General features: G+C 45.2%; 1 protein-coding gene across 2 annotated transcripts in view; it reads right to left on the reverse strand.

Moving 5' to 3' along the window:
- The window catches only part of LOC123825656 (Snf2 related CREBBP activator protein), a 35,406-nt gene that overhangs the window by 3,058 nt on the left and 18,270 nt on the right, over positions 1 to 14,078 (reverse strand). For both annotated transcript variants that reach the window (XM_045849251.1, XM_045849252.1), the window contains exons 19-33: positions 13,457 to 13,626; positions 12,829 to 13,094; positions 12,324 to 12,608; positions 11,696 to 11,860; positions 11,260 to 11,445; positions 10,782 to 11,048; positions 8,971 to 10,430; positions 5,187 to 5,452; positions 4,845 to 5,047; positions 3,083 to 3,252; positions 2,736 to 2,932; positions 2,525 to 2,639; positions 2,189 to 2,308; positions 315 to 509; positions 78 to 161 (exon numbers count right to left, since the gene is read on the reverse strand). In XM_045849251.1, coding sequence (XP_045705207.1) covers positions 78 to 161; positions 315 to 509; positions 2,189 to 2,308; positions 2,525 to 2,639; positions 2,736 to 2,932; positions 3,083 to 3,252; positions 4,845 to 5,047; positions 5,187 to 5,452; positions 8,971 to 10,430; positions 10,782 to 11,048; positions 11,260 to 11,445; positions 11,696 to 11,860; positions 12,324 to 12,608; positions 12,829 to 13,094; positions 13,457 to 13,626 — 4,149 coding nt within the window. The remainder of the gene's footprint in view (positions 1 to 77; positions 162 to 314; positions 510 to 2,188; positions 2,309 to 2,524; positions 2,640 to 2,735; positions 2,933 to 3,082; positions 3,253 to 4,844; positions 5,048 to 5,186; positions 5,453 to 8,970; positions 10,431 to 10,781; positions 11,049 to 11,259; positions 11,446 to 11,695; positions 11,861 to 12,323; positions 12,609 to 12,828; positions 13,095 to 13,456; positions 13,627 to 14,078) is intronic.

A 14,078-nucleotide genomic window follows, 5' to 3' on the forward strand; every position in this document is an offset into this window, starting at 1 on the left:
GCCCACAGGGTGGTCAGAAAGAGGTAAGCAGGGTGGTGAGTGGGGAAAAAGCAACCCCACCCGCTAGAACTACTTACTTCTGCCTGCTTGAGCTCCTCTCGGCTCACCTCCTCCAGTGAGGCTTCCAGGAATTTCATAGCATACCGCTCAATAGGGGTCAGCTGTGGGGAGGAGCAGGGATGATAAACATAGGGACCTTGTGCTCAGGGTCCATCAGCCCTGATTATTTTTACCAGAGAAGACAGGAGGGTCACAGAGTCCAGAGGAAGGAATTATAGAGGGTAAGGTTGAGAACTAGTGGGTCCAACACTGACCTGTTCTACAAGGGCAGCAATTTCCTGCTCAGCCCGAGACATCTCCTCATCCTCAGCCCCAGGCCGACCAGCCTCCTCTCCCTCACCAGCAGGAAACCCATCATTCTCATTGAATTCTGCAAGCTCAGCCACCTGTTCAGCCTTGGCCTGGGTGGCTGCTCGGATGTCCTCTTCATCCTCTGCCCGACACAATGCCTGCAAGGGTGTGTTGAAGAAAATTCCTGAGAATTAACAAACTTTACATCGTAGGATTTGATTCTGGCCCCCCCTCAATTTTTTTTCCTTTTAATTCTCACCCAAGGATATGTTTATTGATTTGAGAGAGAGAGGAAGGAGGGGAGAGAGAAGCATCGATCAGTTGCCTCCTATACGTGCCCCCAACAGGGATCAAACCTGCAACGCTTTGGTATATGAGACAACACTCCTACCACCTGAACTACCTGGCCAGGGCCGATTCTGGCCAAAATCTGAGGCCAAATTTACACCAAAAGAAAAAAGCAATGGGCTCAAAAACCCTGGGTCCTAGTCCTTGTTCTGCCCTTGTCTTTTTTCATGGAAAAGTCAGTTAATTTCTAAGGAACAGTTTTTTCATCTGTAAAATGGTATCACAGCACTTTTCCTGCCTACCCTGAGGCATTTATTATATTTAAACATACTGTATGTTTATAATTTTTAAAAGATTTTTATTCATTTTTAGAGAGAGGGGAAGGGAGGGAGGAAGAGAAACATCAATGTGTGACAGATACATCAATCAGATGCCTCTTGCATGCCCCCCAATGGGGACCCGGACCACAACGCAAGCATGTACCCTGACTAGGAATCAAACCAGTGACCATTCGGTTCCCAGGCTGGCATTCAGTTCACTGAACCATACCAGCCAGGAGGATGTATGCTTATAATTTATGAAGTGCTATAAAGGTGACAGATGGTAGAATCAATCAATCAAATATTATCTGGTCACAGCCCAGATTTTTAAAAGGTTAATACCAAACCACCAAATTTATAAGAGAACTCAACTCTCTTCTGGGCCCCCAAAGTACTAAAGCAATGCAGTAGTCTGCATAGGATGGAATGAATTTGACTAGGACTCCCACTAGGATAAAATAACTTTTAGTGATCTCTCGCTCTATTTCCTTTCTGTTCAAGTCAACCTTTGATCTCTTTTAAAAAGCAGAAAATTTTGAATACAAAACTCTATTCTGCACTCTGATGCCTTATGACAACAGACTAACTGCATCTAATATTTCTCCTGTGATTTGCAGGGAGCTTACAAAGTCACTAAAGAACCTGGAGTGTGCTCAACAATGAGGGGAAGGTACTTAGTATAGAAAAACATCTCTATAATACTCTACACCTGTAGTTCTTAAATGTTTGTCTACTTCTGAAGAGCTCTGAAAAAAATACATATGCCCAGACCTCACCTCCAAAAATGATTTAGTAGACTTTCGGATGGGGCCCAGGAATCAATCCTTTTAAAAGCTTTCCAAGTGATTCTATTTGGCATCAATGTTTAGAAAACAAGAACTCTACACCATGTATAAAGCACTTCTTAATCCACTTAGCTGCTTAATCTCATTACTTCCTTCTTGTTAGCATTTCAGAAAAGCAGAAAGTTAAGGCTCAGAAGATTAAAAAGACCTGTTTTAACAAATACAATTATTAAGAAGCACAGCTAGAATTCAGAATTAGAAATGAAAACTTTAAATAGTCTTTTTTCTATGAAATCATGTGAACCAATAAGCAATCTATTCACAACTACCAAAGGCTAAGAAGCAGCAGAGAGAGTTCTTCCCCCCTAGACAAGCTCAACAGACCAAGAGACAACACACACTGTAACTATTAGCTCTCCACTAGGGATTGGACACTTTTTTCACCTGCTCCAGGATGTGGGTCTGCTTGCTGGCCACAGTCTCTTCCTCCTCTTCAGGGGCAGAGGGTACAGAGGAGCCAGATGGCTCCTCCAGGGGCATATCGAACAGTTCTCGGATGGTCTGCTTTGGAAAGAACAGAGGAAAAATGTCAGAGCCAATAGAATCCTGGTCCCAGGTCTACAGCTATGAGGTTGATGGCCCTTAGAAGTAACAGAGGTATCACTGGATGAAGAAGGTGCCACTGGTCTGTAGAAATCAAAGCATCCTCTTTCATAGGCAGGAGTAACTGCTACAGGCATAGCAGTTCTCTCCCCTTCCTAGGCTGGAAAATAGCAGTACCTGTTTGAAATAGGCTGTGGTAAAGTTGCCTCCCTCAATGGCCATGTCTCCCAGCATTCTCTTCTGATTTGCTTTTTTTAGGATGTTCTCCTCCACTGTCCGTTCACTGATAAGCCTAGCGGGGTGATGAAAACCATGTGTAAACAGCCAAATACATCAATAAAACCCTATCAGCAAAGGGGAAGCAAGGTAAGGGAAGACAACGCAATACCTATAGATGTGAACATCTCGGGTCTGGCCAATTCGGTGACAACGATCCTGGGCCTGAGCATCCATGGTGGGATTCCAGTCGCTGTCATAAAAAACAACAGTGTCTGCTCCCGTCAGGTTCACGCCAACACCCCCACTCCGAGTTGAAAGGATGAAGCAGAATATGCGTTTGTCTGCATTGAATCGTTCCATCAAGGCCTAGAGGGAAAGGGGGAAAAAAAGATAGCATTGGAAGATATCCCCCGAAATAGACCCAAGGCTTAGAGTAACCCCTTCTGGGACCCCAAAGCCTGCAAAAAGGAGACAGAAGCTGAGGTGAGTTTCTAAGGGCTACAATGCCTAGATTACCTGTCTCTGTTCAACTCTAGTAGACCCATCCAGACGCAAGTAGAGGTGGCCATGATAGGTGAGAAACTGCTCCAGTACATCCAGCATTCGGGTCATCTGGGTGAATATGAGCACCCGGTGGCCCTCCACCTTGAGCTGTCGCAAGAGCACTGCTAATGTTTGCAACTTTCCTGAAGAGACACGAAGGGGTACAGGGAACTATATATAAACTGGAATGGGGAGAACACTTAGCACTGGAAGGGTATGGTTGAAAGTCAATTAGCCTAGGATACAAAAAAAATATCTGAATTTATGTATTTTCTTTCCTTAAGGGCTCCCCTCTTCAGTCTGTTCCTGCCTTCAATCTAACTTCTCTAGTCTAACTAGGGATAGGGTAATATTGACCCTCAAGGGGAAAAAAGGAATCCATAATAGTGTTACGAGCAAGTGATCTTTAAGCATGAGTTACACCAGCTGAAACAAAGGACAGATTCACAGAATAAACATCAACAAATTCACTGATGTCATCATTTACAGACAAGGACTGAAGGTCACTGAGATGAGAAATAGAGGCAGAATATTAGAATCTAGTTCAACCTCCCATCAAACACAGAATTAACTTCTATAACATTTCTGACGAGTGAGTCTGAAACACTGTAACAAAGACTTTCAATGATCTACTCTGAATGATTTCAAATTTTGTAAAATTATTTTTTACTAAAATATGAAGAGCACATACCAATAAATATTCTGGTTGTTTTATATTCTAAGGCATTTAGGAAATCTCCAAAAACATGTTACTACAGAAATATCTGTGCAGCGTTGTGGCAAAAAAACCCCAATTCACTACTGTCCAAAAGACATTCTTGGTTAACAGAAACTGCATAACACTTTGGACGCCTGGCAAAGATCCCTTGATCCCAGGGAAGGCAATCCCCAACCCAACCCCAGAAGATAAATCATAATTGGTCCTAAATAAACCAGAGTTCTTTCCTCTTTGTCATTTCCCTTTGTCTGTGATGGCTCTAGGGATTGGCATATGACCCAGTTTGAGCCAATGAATTATGAAGTAAAGTTCACTTTCCCAGAAAAGACTTGCTAGGAGTACTTTGATACAACCCTTTGCTTCCTGCCTAGGACATTTGGTGTGCTCCCTGCAGTTATGGCAGCCATCTTAAAACCATGAAGAAATAAGCACGAAAATAAAAAGATAAAAGCTAAGGATGGTAGAAAGCAAGGTAGAAAGACAAAAAGGTCCTGGGTCTATGAAGACACCAGTAAGCTGCTAAACCAGCCATACACCACTATTCTCAGAACTTCTCATTAAGTAAATAAACACTCTGGTGGTTTAAGCCACTGTTGGTTTTGTTACTTGCAGCCAAATGCATTCTAACCAAAAGATAAGGATTCTGGCCTTTTCACAAGACAAAATTTACTGTTAAGTCTTGTACTGCCACACACCCTTATCCATAAATCTGAAAACTATGCTGTGCTATCTCATTTGTCATTGTATCCCAAATGATTAGCAAAACAGATGTTCACAAAATAACTACTCAATAAATGAGCCCACATTTTCAACTTTCATCAAAACCAAATTCATGAATGCCAAGAATCCATCATAAGGTCTGCAATTCTCCATCTTGGCAGTAAGTGTAACCTTAAAAAACTGTCTACTGTTTAATGAAAATCTACAGAGACGTTATGTAGAGCATCCTTCTGATATAAGTCTTGCTACTAACACAGAAAAAGAGATCAAGGGACCCTCACTGATCAATAAACTCACCGCAATCATACTGGATGAGCCTCAAGTCAGGGAACTGGGTGCGCATGTTACACACAATACGGTGCAAAGGACGAGCCCGAGGCCAGAGCTCACAGGCCAATTGCTCCTGGAAGGCTGCCTGACGTGGGGCCAGCCAAGGAGGTGGGTGGCAGGCATGCAGGGAAGGGGGAGGTGCCTCCACAGGAGGCATGACAAAGATGAACCTGCAAAAGGAAGAAGGCAAGCAGTATAGAAGACAGAACTCTGAAGGGTCCCAGAAGTTAACACCTTCAGCAGCCCTAACCACTACATCCACTCAGAGGCCCCAAGACCCTCTTCCCATTAGCACTTAGCCCTGCCAACCTCTCAATGATTTCAGACAGCTGGTCTAGTCGTTGCTGAGGAAACAGTACAGCCCGGCGGGCAGCCTCAGTATAAGTCCAAAAGGTGGGGTGGCTGGGGCGAGGAGAGCGAGGACCGATTGGGCTGGCAACAGGTTGGGGTAGGGTACAGAAATCCAGGACTTCAGTCCCATACATGGGTGCCAGGGCCCCATGAGCCTCACTAAGTTGGAAAATCCGTTCCAGACGCTCAGACCGCTGTCGTTTCCGCTTTTCCTCTAGAGACTCCTGAGGATGAGAAAAAAAAAACAAAACACAAAAACACACATAAAAAGTAATCAGTGTCCTCATAGAAAACCTGACAGTTCCACAATTAAACATAATCTAATCTATGGAAACCGTAAGATTTAAAAATACAGTATGCTTTTAGTTCCAAGTCATCAAATTATTCCTTTCACAAGTATTAAATGATATAACTTCTCTGCAAGAGAAAACTGATCTTTCCTTGTATACTACCAAAGCAGAATGCCTGAATATTCCAATTTAAGATCCAAATTCCACCAATCTTATACAACAGATGATTTGTGGGCATTTCCCTATATAACTCTTAACTCCAGAACATTCAAGTTAATTTATCTTCTTGCAATAAATCCAAAACATGTATTAAAAGCCTTCCTGATATCTCTGACCAGGATACCAAGAGGCTAAGCAAATTCACAGCAAGTTTCTGCCAAAAGCCAGGCTGAAAGGCAGAGAAATGGAAATAGTAACCAGACATCAAGGTATCATCATCCAGAAAGGGAAAGGGGGAGTGCCCTGACAGGTAGTATATATGTATGACTTTGACCCAGTCCTTTCTGAGCTCTGAGCTTCCAGTTTCACAGGCTATAAAACCACCTTTTCTTTTTCTTTCTTTTTTTTTTAAGCACTATCATCCTTTAGTTTTATTTTGTATGCAGGGAAAGGGGATACTTTGATTAATATCTTTTACCCACTGAACTATAAGCCCCATATAACACAGACTATATCTGATCTTGTTCACTAAATGTACCAAGTATCTAGCTCAGTATCTGGTACAACGTAGGCTCTTGATAAACGTGTTAATAGAATGGATCCCAGAAAATGGTCCTAAAAAAAAGCAGTGTCCCAAATCTCCCTTCTTGATGGCTACCTTAAGCCTGACTTCTCGGCTCCTTGTAATCTAAGTGAGAAAGGAAAGCATCCTAGTACTGGGAAAAATCAATAATATAGGCAAGCTCTCAAAAAGTAGTAGCAGCCCTGGCTGGCGTGGGTCAGTGGACTGAGTGCCAACCTGCAAATAAAAGGGTTCAATTCCCAGTCAGGGCACATGCCTGGGTTTCAGGCCAGGTCCCAAGTAGGCAGGCATGTGAGAGGCAACCACACATTGATGTTTCTCTCCCTCTCTTTCTCCCTCCCTTCCCCTCTAAAGATAAAAAAAAAAACAGTAGCAAAGAAGAAAATATCTGCAGATCAATTATATCTAGAATATATAGAGGACTTATATAACTTAGTAATACAAATGGTTCCAAAAAGACATTTCTTCAAAGATACACAATGGCCAACAACCACTTAAAAGATAAAAGATGCTCAATATCATTAGCTATCATGAAAATGCAAATCAAAGCCATACTTCATACACACTAGGATGTAATAAAAAACACAAACAACAACAACTGTTGGCAAAGATGTGGAGACGCTAGAACCACCCTTACAGGATGCTGGTAGGAATGTAAAATGGTACAGCTACACTGGGAAACAGTTTGGCAGTTCTTCAAACAGTTAATCATAGTTACCATATGGCCCAGCAATTCCATTCCTAGGTATACATCCAATATAACTGAAAACATGAAAAGACACAAAATTTTATGTTCATAGCTGCATTATTCATAACAGCTAACAAACAGAAATAATTCAAATGTCCCCATCAACTGATGGGTATAGAAAATGTGGTATATCCATAAAATGGAATATTTAACAACAAAAAAAAGAGCCCTGGCTGGTGTGGCTCAGTGGATTGAGTGCCAGCCTGAAAACCAAAGTGTGGCCAGTTGGATTCCCAGTCAGGGCATGTGCCTGGGTTGTGGGCCAGGTCCCCAGTACTGGGCACGTGAGGGGAATCCACACATTAATGTTTCTCTCCCTTTCTCCTTTCCTTCTCCTCTCTATAAATAGATAGATAGATAGATAGAAAGAAATGAAGTATTGATATGCTGTAACATAAATGAGCCTCAAAAAACATTACGCCAAGTGAAAAAAGCCAATCACAAAAGACCATGTTATATAACTCCACAGACAGAAATCCATAAAGACAGAAAATAGATTAGTAGTTGCCTAACACTAGGAAGGATGGATGGGTTAGGGGATGGTGGTTAAAGGTATGATGTTTCTCTTTAGGGCAATGAAAATGTTCTAAAGTATGGCTGTTAATGGTGGCACAACTCTTAATATAGTAAAAGCCACTGAATAGTATACTTTAAATGGGTTAATGGTATGGTATGTAATTTACATCTCAAATTGTTTAAGGAAAAAAATAGTGTCAAAAACTTGCTATCTTCCTTGGCTGGTGTGGCTCAGTGAATTGAATGCCAGCCTATGAACCAAAGGGTCACCAGTTTGATTCCCAGACAGGGCACATGCCTGGGTTGTGCGATGGGTCTCCAGTATGGGGTGTGTAAAAGGCAAGCACACACTGATGTTTCTCTCCCTCCCTTCCCCCTTTTCTAAAAATAAGTAAATAAAATCTTAAAAAAAAAAAAAATCCACCCCTGCTATGTACTTGCAAAGCAACCAATATTTACCACACACCATGGGCTGCCACACTTGGGCTAGGATCTAGTCTCTCTTCTACTTGCAATAAATCAAACCAACCTAGCAGTATTAGGAAGACAAAAGATGGAGTCAGTGTCAGTGATGGAGGGTGGGAGACTGAGGGTTGGCAAAGAATAAGAAACAGTTCTATAGCAGAGAAAAAGACAAGAGGGCCTGCAGGGACTCACCAGATCTTTCTTCTAATTTGTTCCTAGGTTATTTACTTGAATCTGAGTTATGAATTTACCTTAACCAAACATATATAGAACAATTTATATGATTTAAAAAAAAAAAAAGGCTACCAGAAAGCTAATGAAAGGACAGGGAACTGAGTTCCTTGGAGGTACAAACAAACAAACAAACAAACATAGGAAATGGCCATCAAAATCAGATAATGATCTTTACAGAACTGCATTCCATGGTGTCATCCCTCCCTTAGAAATTCAAATACTTAATGATAGTAATGGATTCATTACTTACTTTCCTCAACTGAGGAAAGTAAGTCTTCCTGTCTCTAAGGACTGCCTCTTGTGGGGAAGAGGAGAAAGCAATGGAGTCAACACATCTCTGTTCTCACAAATTGTGTAACATTTATGACATCACTTAATGCGCTAGTTTCTTCATCTGTAAAATGGGGCAATTAGATGCAAACACTAACTCAAAAGACTAAGCAAAAAGAAAGAGATCAATAATAACAAGGAGGCCTTCAACACGTCAGTGAGTAATAGTTTTAAAAGCACGTTAGGTCCTCAATTACCCCTATGAGAAAAGTAGAACGTGGATTATTATTCATACTTTACAGATAAGAGCAAAGGCTCAGGTTAAGTAAGGGGCTTGTTCAATGACTCAAATTCTGGCCCACAAAACTAGGATTTAAAATTTATCAAGATAAAAGTAACATTATTCTTTTCCATTCTACCAACAATCCAAAGAAACTCAATTTCCCATTCCCTCTCACTTGAGGCAGTAAAACTTACCAGATAGAAAGGGGAACGTGGTGGTGGTGGGGGCTGACGTCGAGGCCGGGGACCACTGAACGAGGTAGCAGTGGAGGGAGGGCTGGGGGGACCAGAGCGCAATGTCAGTGTCTCAGGCTCTTCCTTGGAAACAGGCAGCCGGGATACCATGGTGACTGGCAAGGGAGTGGCACCAGATGCAGAAACCACAAGGGAGGACGCCTGGGAAGCTGGGGCCTGTGTTGAGGCTGGGGCCAGTGCCAAAGTCTGAGCTGTGGTTGGGCCCAAGGTGGGCACGGGAACTGGGGCAGGGCTCAAGGTCAGTGTCTGCACTGAAGCTGGGGCCAGGAGTGAAGCAGATGATGATACTGGAGCCAAAGTCAGAGTGTGAGCTGGGGTCAGGCCCATTGAAGAAGCAGGAGCCAGAGAGGGTGCTGGAGCCAGAGACAGCGTCTGAGTTGGACCCAGTGGTGGTCCTGGTGTCAAAGACAGTGTCTGGGCTGGAGTTGGTACTAGGGACGATGCTGGAGTCAATGACAATGTCTGAGCTGGAAAGGGCCTCTGGGGTGTCCCTGTTCCCAAAGAGAGTGTCTGAGATGAAGATGAGCCGCCAAGAGTAGATGCTAAAGCTGGGGCTAAGGCCAATGCCTGTGTAGAAGCCGGGCTTGGGAGAGGTGACGGAATCGGGGCTGATACCATAGTTTGAGTTGATGATGGAGCCAACACAGAAGTTGGGACTGGCAACAGTGAAGAAGATGAGGCTAAAGGAGTTCCTGAAGTAGACGATGAAGCCAGAACTGGAACTGGAGTCTGTGATGGAGCCAGGACTGGAAGAGGAGTCAGAGGAGGAGCTGGAGGTGCCAGGATTGCTGTCTGTGTAGCCAAAGAGGTGGCTAGAGCCTGAGATGCAGAAGGTGCTGGAGCCAGAAGGGAAGCCTGAGCTGGAGCTGGATTTGGTGCTGCCGGAAAAGAATTAGCCAGGGCAGAAGCTGGCACCAGAACAGGTGAACATGCTGGGGCCATGGCTGAGTTCAACCCTGGAACATGTGTAGGGGCTGGAGCCAACAACAGAGGGTGACCAGGTGCCTGAGGTGAAGACAGGGATGAAGTTGTGGCCAGACCTACGGTCAAGGCTGATGCTGATGGCGAAGCCCCAGCTGGTGGCAAAGGAGGTCCAGGAGCCGCTGAGACAACAGGTGCAAGTGCTGGAGTCACATTGGTCAACACAGCTGGGCCTGAAGCCGAAATGGGTAAGGGGGCTGAGATGGGAATGGTAAGTGAAGCTGAGGCTGGGGCAGAAAGCGTGGTGGAGGCAGAGACAGGGAGTGAAGATGACACTGGAACAGAGACTGTAGGGGACACAGGACTAGCATGGGGAGAGGAGTTGGGAGCTGGCATTGGAGAAGAGGCTGGCCCAGGGAGTGAGGATGGCACAGGAAGGGAAGAAGAGATGGTCAAGGGAGCAGGTCCTGGTGCTGAAGCTGTGGAGACAGAGGATGAGTTAGCTCCAGAATTATTCTTGCTCCTTCTATTACCCTATCCCACCCCTTCCCTTAACCATCAGCTTCATCTATTTCCCAGAAAACTTTCACTCCTACTGTAAGGTTGAAGGTTCAAGAAATCTGACATCTTAACATGTCCTTTCCCTCCAAAGTTCCAATAAATGTATCTTGGAATTAGGCAAGGGCTCAAGACTCAAGAGCCCAGTTCTGGGGCCCACTGCAGTCAGTATGCTGGATAGTGAAGGGATCTGCTGTGACTTAAGAAACCCTCAGGGCGATTCTATCTCCACTCCTGCCAAAAATTTTCTGGCCTCAGCCATCTGGACTCACCACTGACTTCAGGCGAAGAACTGTGGACCAGCTTGAGAAGGGGCCTCACCAGACTGGATGTGGGTACAGAGGCCCGGGCATTACTCAGAGTAGGTGTGGGTAGCCGGCCAGGGGTTACTGTGGGGCGTGGAGTCAACACAGCTGGAAGCCCAGAGCTTGGAGGCCGGGGTGCTGGGGCCAACGGAGGAACAGAAGTCAGTCCATCCCGTGGGGCCTGTCTCACTACAATCTTCACCACGCCTGTATTATTCACCATGGTTGGTGGCACTGCAAGAGGAAGCTACATTGAGAAAGTAGAAAAGAAACAAGAAACCCAAAGAATGGAAGAAGTCCAAGGGCAGAAGAGGGAAGCAGACCGATAATGGAGATAGTGGCGAGGAAAAATAATACTGAGGGAAGGTCGGACAGACAGTAGGCCAGGGCATGCCTGGAGGGACCAAGGCCTGCAAGAGCTAAGTAGGAAGGCCAGGAGCCTCACCCTGGTTAGCAGCAAGCGGAAGGCTGAGGCCAGTGGGGGCAGGGGTGGTGCTGGGGGTCGAAGAAGGCAGCACAGAAACAGGGGTGGGGCCAGGGGTCGGGGCCACGGCCTGGATGAGGGCCACATGGGCAGGCTGGCTGATGAGGTGGTGCTGCCCCCCTGCTGACACCAGGTGCACCACATTCCCTGGGGTAAAGGAAGAGAGAGAGAAAGAGAGAAGCAGCTATCAGCCGGAGGGAGGCAGAGCAGCAGGGCAAGAGGAGAAAGAACAGAGGAGATAACTTCATCTTTATCAAAAACTTCCTCCAATGATTCCCCTCAGCCCCACCCACCAAACGCTAGAGAAAGAAACATAGGCTGACATTTCAAAAAAGCCATGAAAAACAAGAGGACAAGGAAGAAGAAAAAGGCAGGACAGGGGGTGGGTTTTACCTACTTTGCAGCGGGCGGGGCTGCCCCACGGCAAGCTGGCGCACCTGGGCACCAGTCAAAGTCAGCTTGTTGCCCTGGATTTGGAAGGTGAGAGGTTTGCTTCCCCCTGCACTAGCCACTGGACGTTGTGCCAATGAGGCCAACTGGCTGATGCTGACCACTTCACCTGCTATGAATAAAGAAGGGCTTAATGTATACAGGGCTCACTCTGCTCAATGCTACTTTGCAGACTCTCATGAGACACAAGTCTCAGTTCCTCCAACCCTTCCCTTCAATTTACCCTATTCCAACAAGTTCAGCCTTCAACTAGTCTTGAATTTTTCACATTCTCCTCCTTCCAAACCCACTTATTTGCTTAACAATCTCCTTTACATCATCTAATGGCCTTCTACCATACTACGAATGATTTTCTACCACTAGGCTTAGGTGTCATCTCCTCAACTAGACTGTGAACTCCTTGAGGGCTCTTACTTGATTATAAGTTATCAATGTCTGATGAAATACTTAATATACATTAGCTACCTATATATATGATATGCTCTCATGTTCATAAGCCTTTCTTCTTCAGCTCCAGGGCATATAAGCCTTCCTCCCATCTCAAGTCCCTCACTCTCAGAGACCTGGGAACTTACAGGGCAGGCGAGCTTGCATATCAGGAGATAGGATGAGGCGCTGTGGTGCTGGAGTAGGAGCTGGTACTGCAGTGGTGGGAACAGTGGCTGTTGTGGTAGAAGTGGTGGCAGCAGCAGAAGGGAAAGTGTAGCCTGGTGGCACTGTCAGGGGCTTCAACAGGCTGGATGAGCCTGGGGGTGGAGCAGGACTCAGGCGAACAGGGGCAGGTGGGGCCGGCTTCAGGGACAGGGTTGGTGTGGGAGGCCGTGAGGTCCCACTCAGGACCCCCAAAGGGGAAGGCAACACTGTAGACACAAAGAAAACATCTGTCAGATATACCTTGACCAGAACCTTAGCCAGCTCCCAGCAGCCTCCATATAGACTCCTTTCCAACCCAACAAACAAACACCATACCCATCTCTAACCCAAGTTCTCAAACACTCTAATTTCATTTACTTCTTCCCCAGTCTGACCAATCTATATGAATAAGCCCCAACCCAACATTCTGGCTCCCTTGCAACTTACCTTGGGGGAGAGGCCCACTATTTGGCTGCAGTGGGGGCAACAAAACAGGGCCAGGAGGTCGGGACACTGGAACAAGTGGGGGTCCGGCAGGCGAGGCTGATACCATCAGTGGTGCTGGCAGCACTGGAGGGATTGGGCCAGGGGTAGGCTGAGCTGAGAGCTCAGAGCCTGAGGAGGGTCGGACTGGGACAGGACCCAGAAGGGCCCGTGGGCTGTTCACTACCACCACTGTCCGGCCTTCTTGCTTAGGCATTGGCTGCAGCATCCTATGAGAGAAAAACAAGAGGGTAAATAGGTAAGGAGGGAAAATAAGGACTAAGAAAAAAAGAACAAAGACAAGATCCAAAAAGAAAGGGAAAAAAAAATCTGAGATAACCAAAAAGCACTAAGCACGGAAAGGGTGGAAAAATCAATGATAAACACGAGAGCTTCTAGTTATTTTCTCCTCTAATCTCAGGCCCCCCCTCTAGTTATTTTCTCCCCAAACCCTCCTCCACAGCATTTTGCATCCATCCCAAATAAACATTTTAGCCCTAGTCTCCAACTCTTTCCTTTCCATCCCAATCCCCCCAGCCACCTATAGCCACTCATTCTAGAAATCCATTCCCTTATTCTTTAGCCTTGGTACCTGTTGACCTTCATCTTGACTGGCTTGGGCCGGGGTGGGGGGTCAGGAGCAGTAGCCACCTCTAACAGTACCCGACGAGACAGTCGGTGCCGGGGCAGAAATGTGTCAGCCTCGTATCTAGAGACTCGACCCTCCAGGCCAATAAGATCAAAACGACCCATGTCTATCCGCTGGCACAAGAAGGAACACAAAAGCATGGTGTCAAAGATACCAATGTGGCAATAATTTCTTGGGTATGACACCAAAAGTACAGACACAAAAAATACTGACAAACTGAACTCCATCAAAGGACACTATCAACAGAATAAAAAGGCAACCCTTAGAATGGGACAAATATTTACAAATCATGTATCTCATAAGTGGTTATATCTAGAACATAAAAATTCCTACAACTCATTAACAGAAACACAAACAACCCAATTTAAAAATCAGCAAAAGCCTTTAACAGATCCTTCTCCAAAGAGAATATACAATAAGCACACGAAAAGATGCTTGGCATCCTTATAATTAGGGAAATGCAAATGAAAATCATGAGATACTACCTCATATCTATTTAGATATTACTAAAAAACAAAAATAAAACACACATAACACACAAAACAGGATTGGCAGTCGCTATGGA

This window comes from Phyllostomus hastatus, unplaced genomic scaffold (genome assembly GCF_019186645.2).
Source record: "Phyllostomus hastatus isolate PE091 unplaced genomic scaffold, TTU_PhHast_1.1 phas_contig_64, whole genome shotgun sequence".
In the NCBI taxonomy this organism is placed as follows: domain Eukaryota; kingdom Metazoa; phylum Chordata; class Mammalia; order Chiroptera; family Phyllostomidae; genus Phyllostomus; species Phyllostomus hastatus.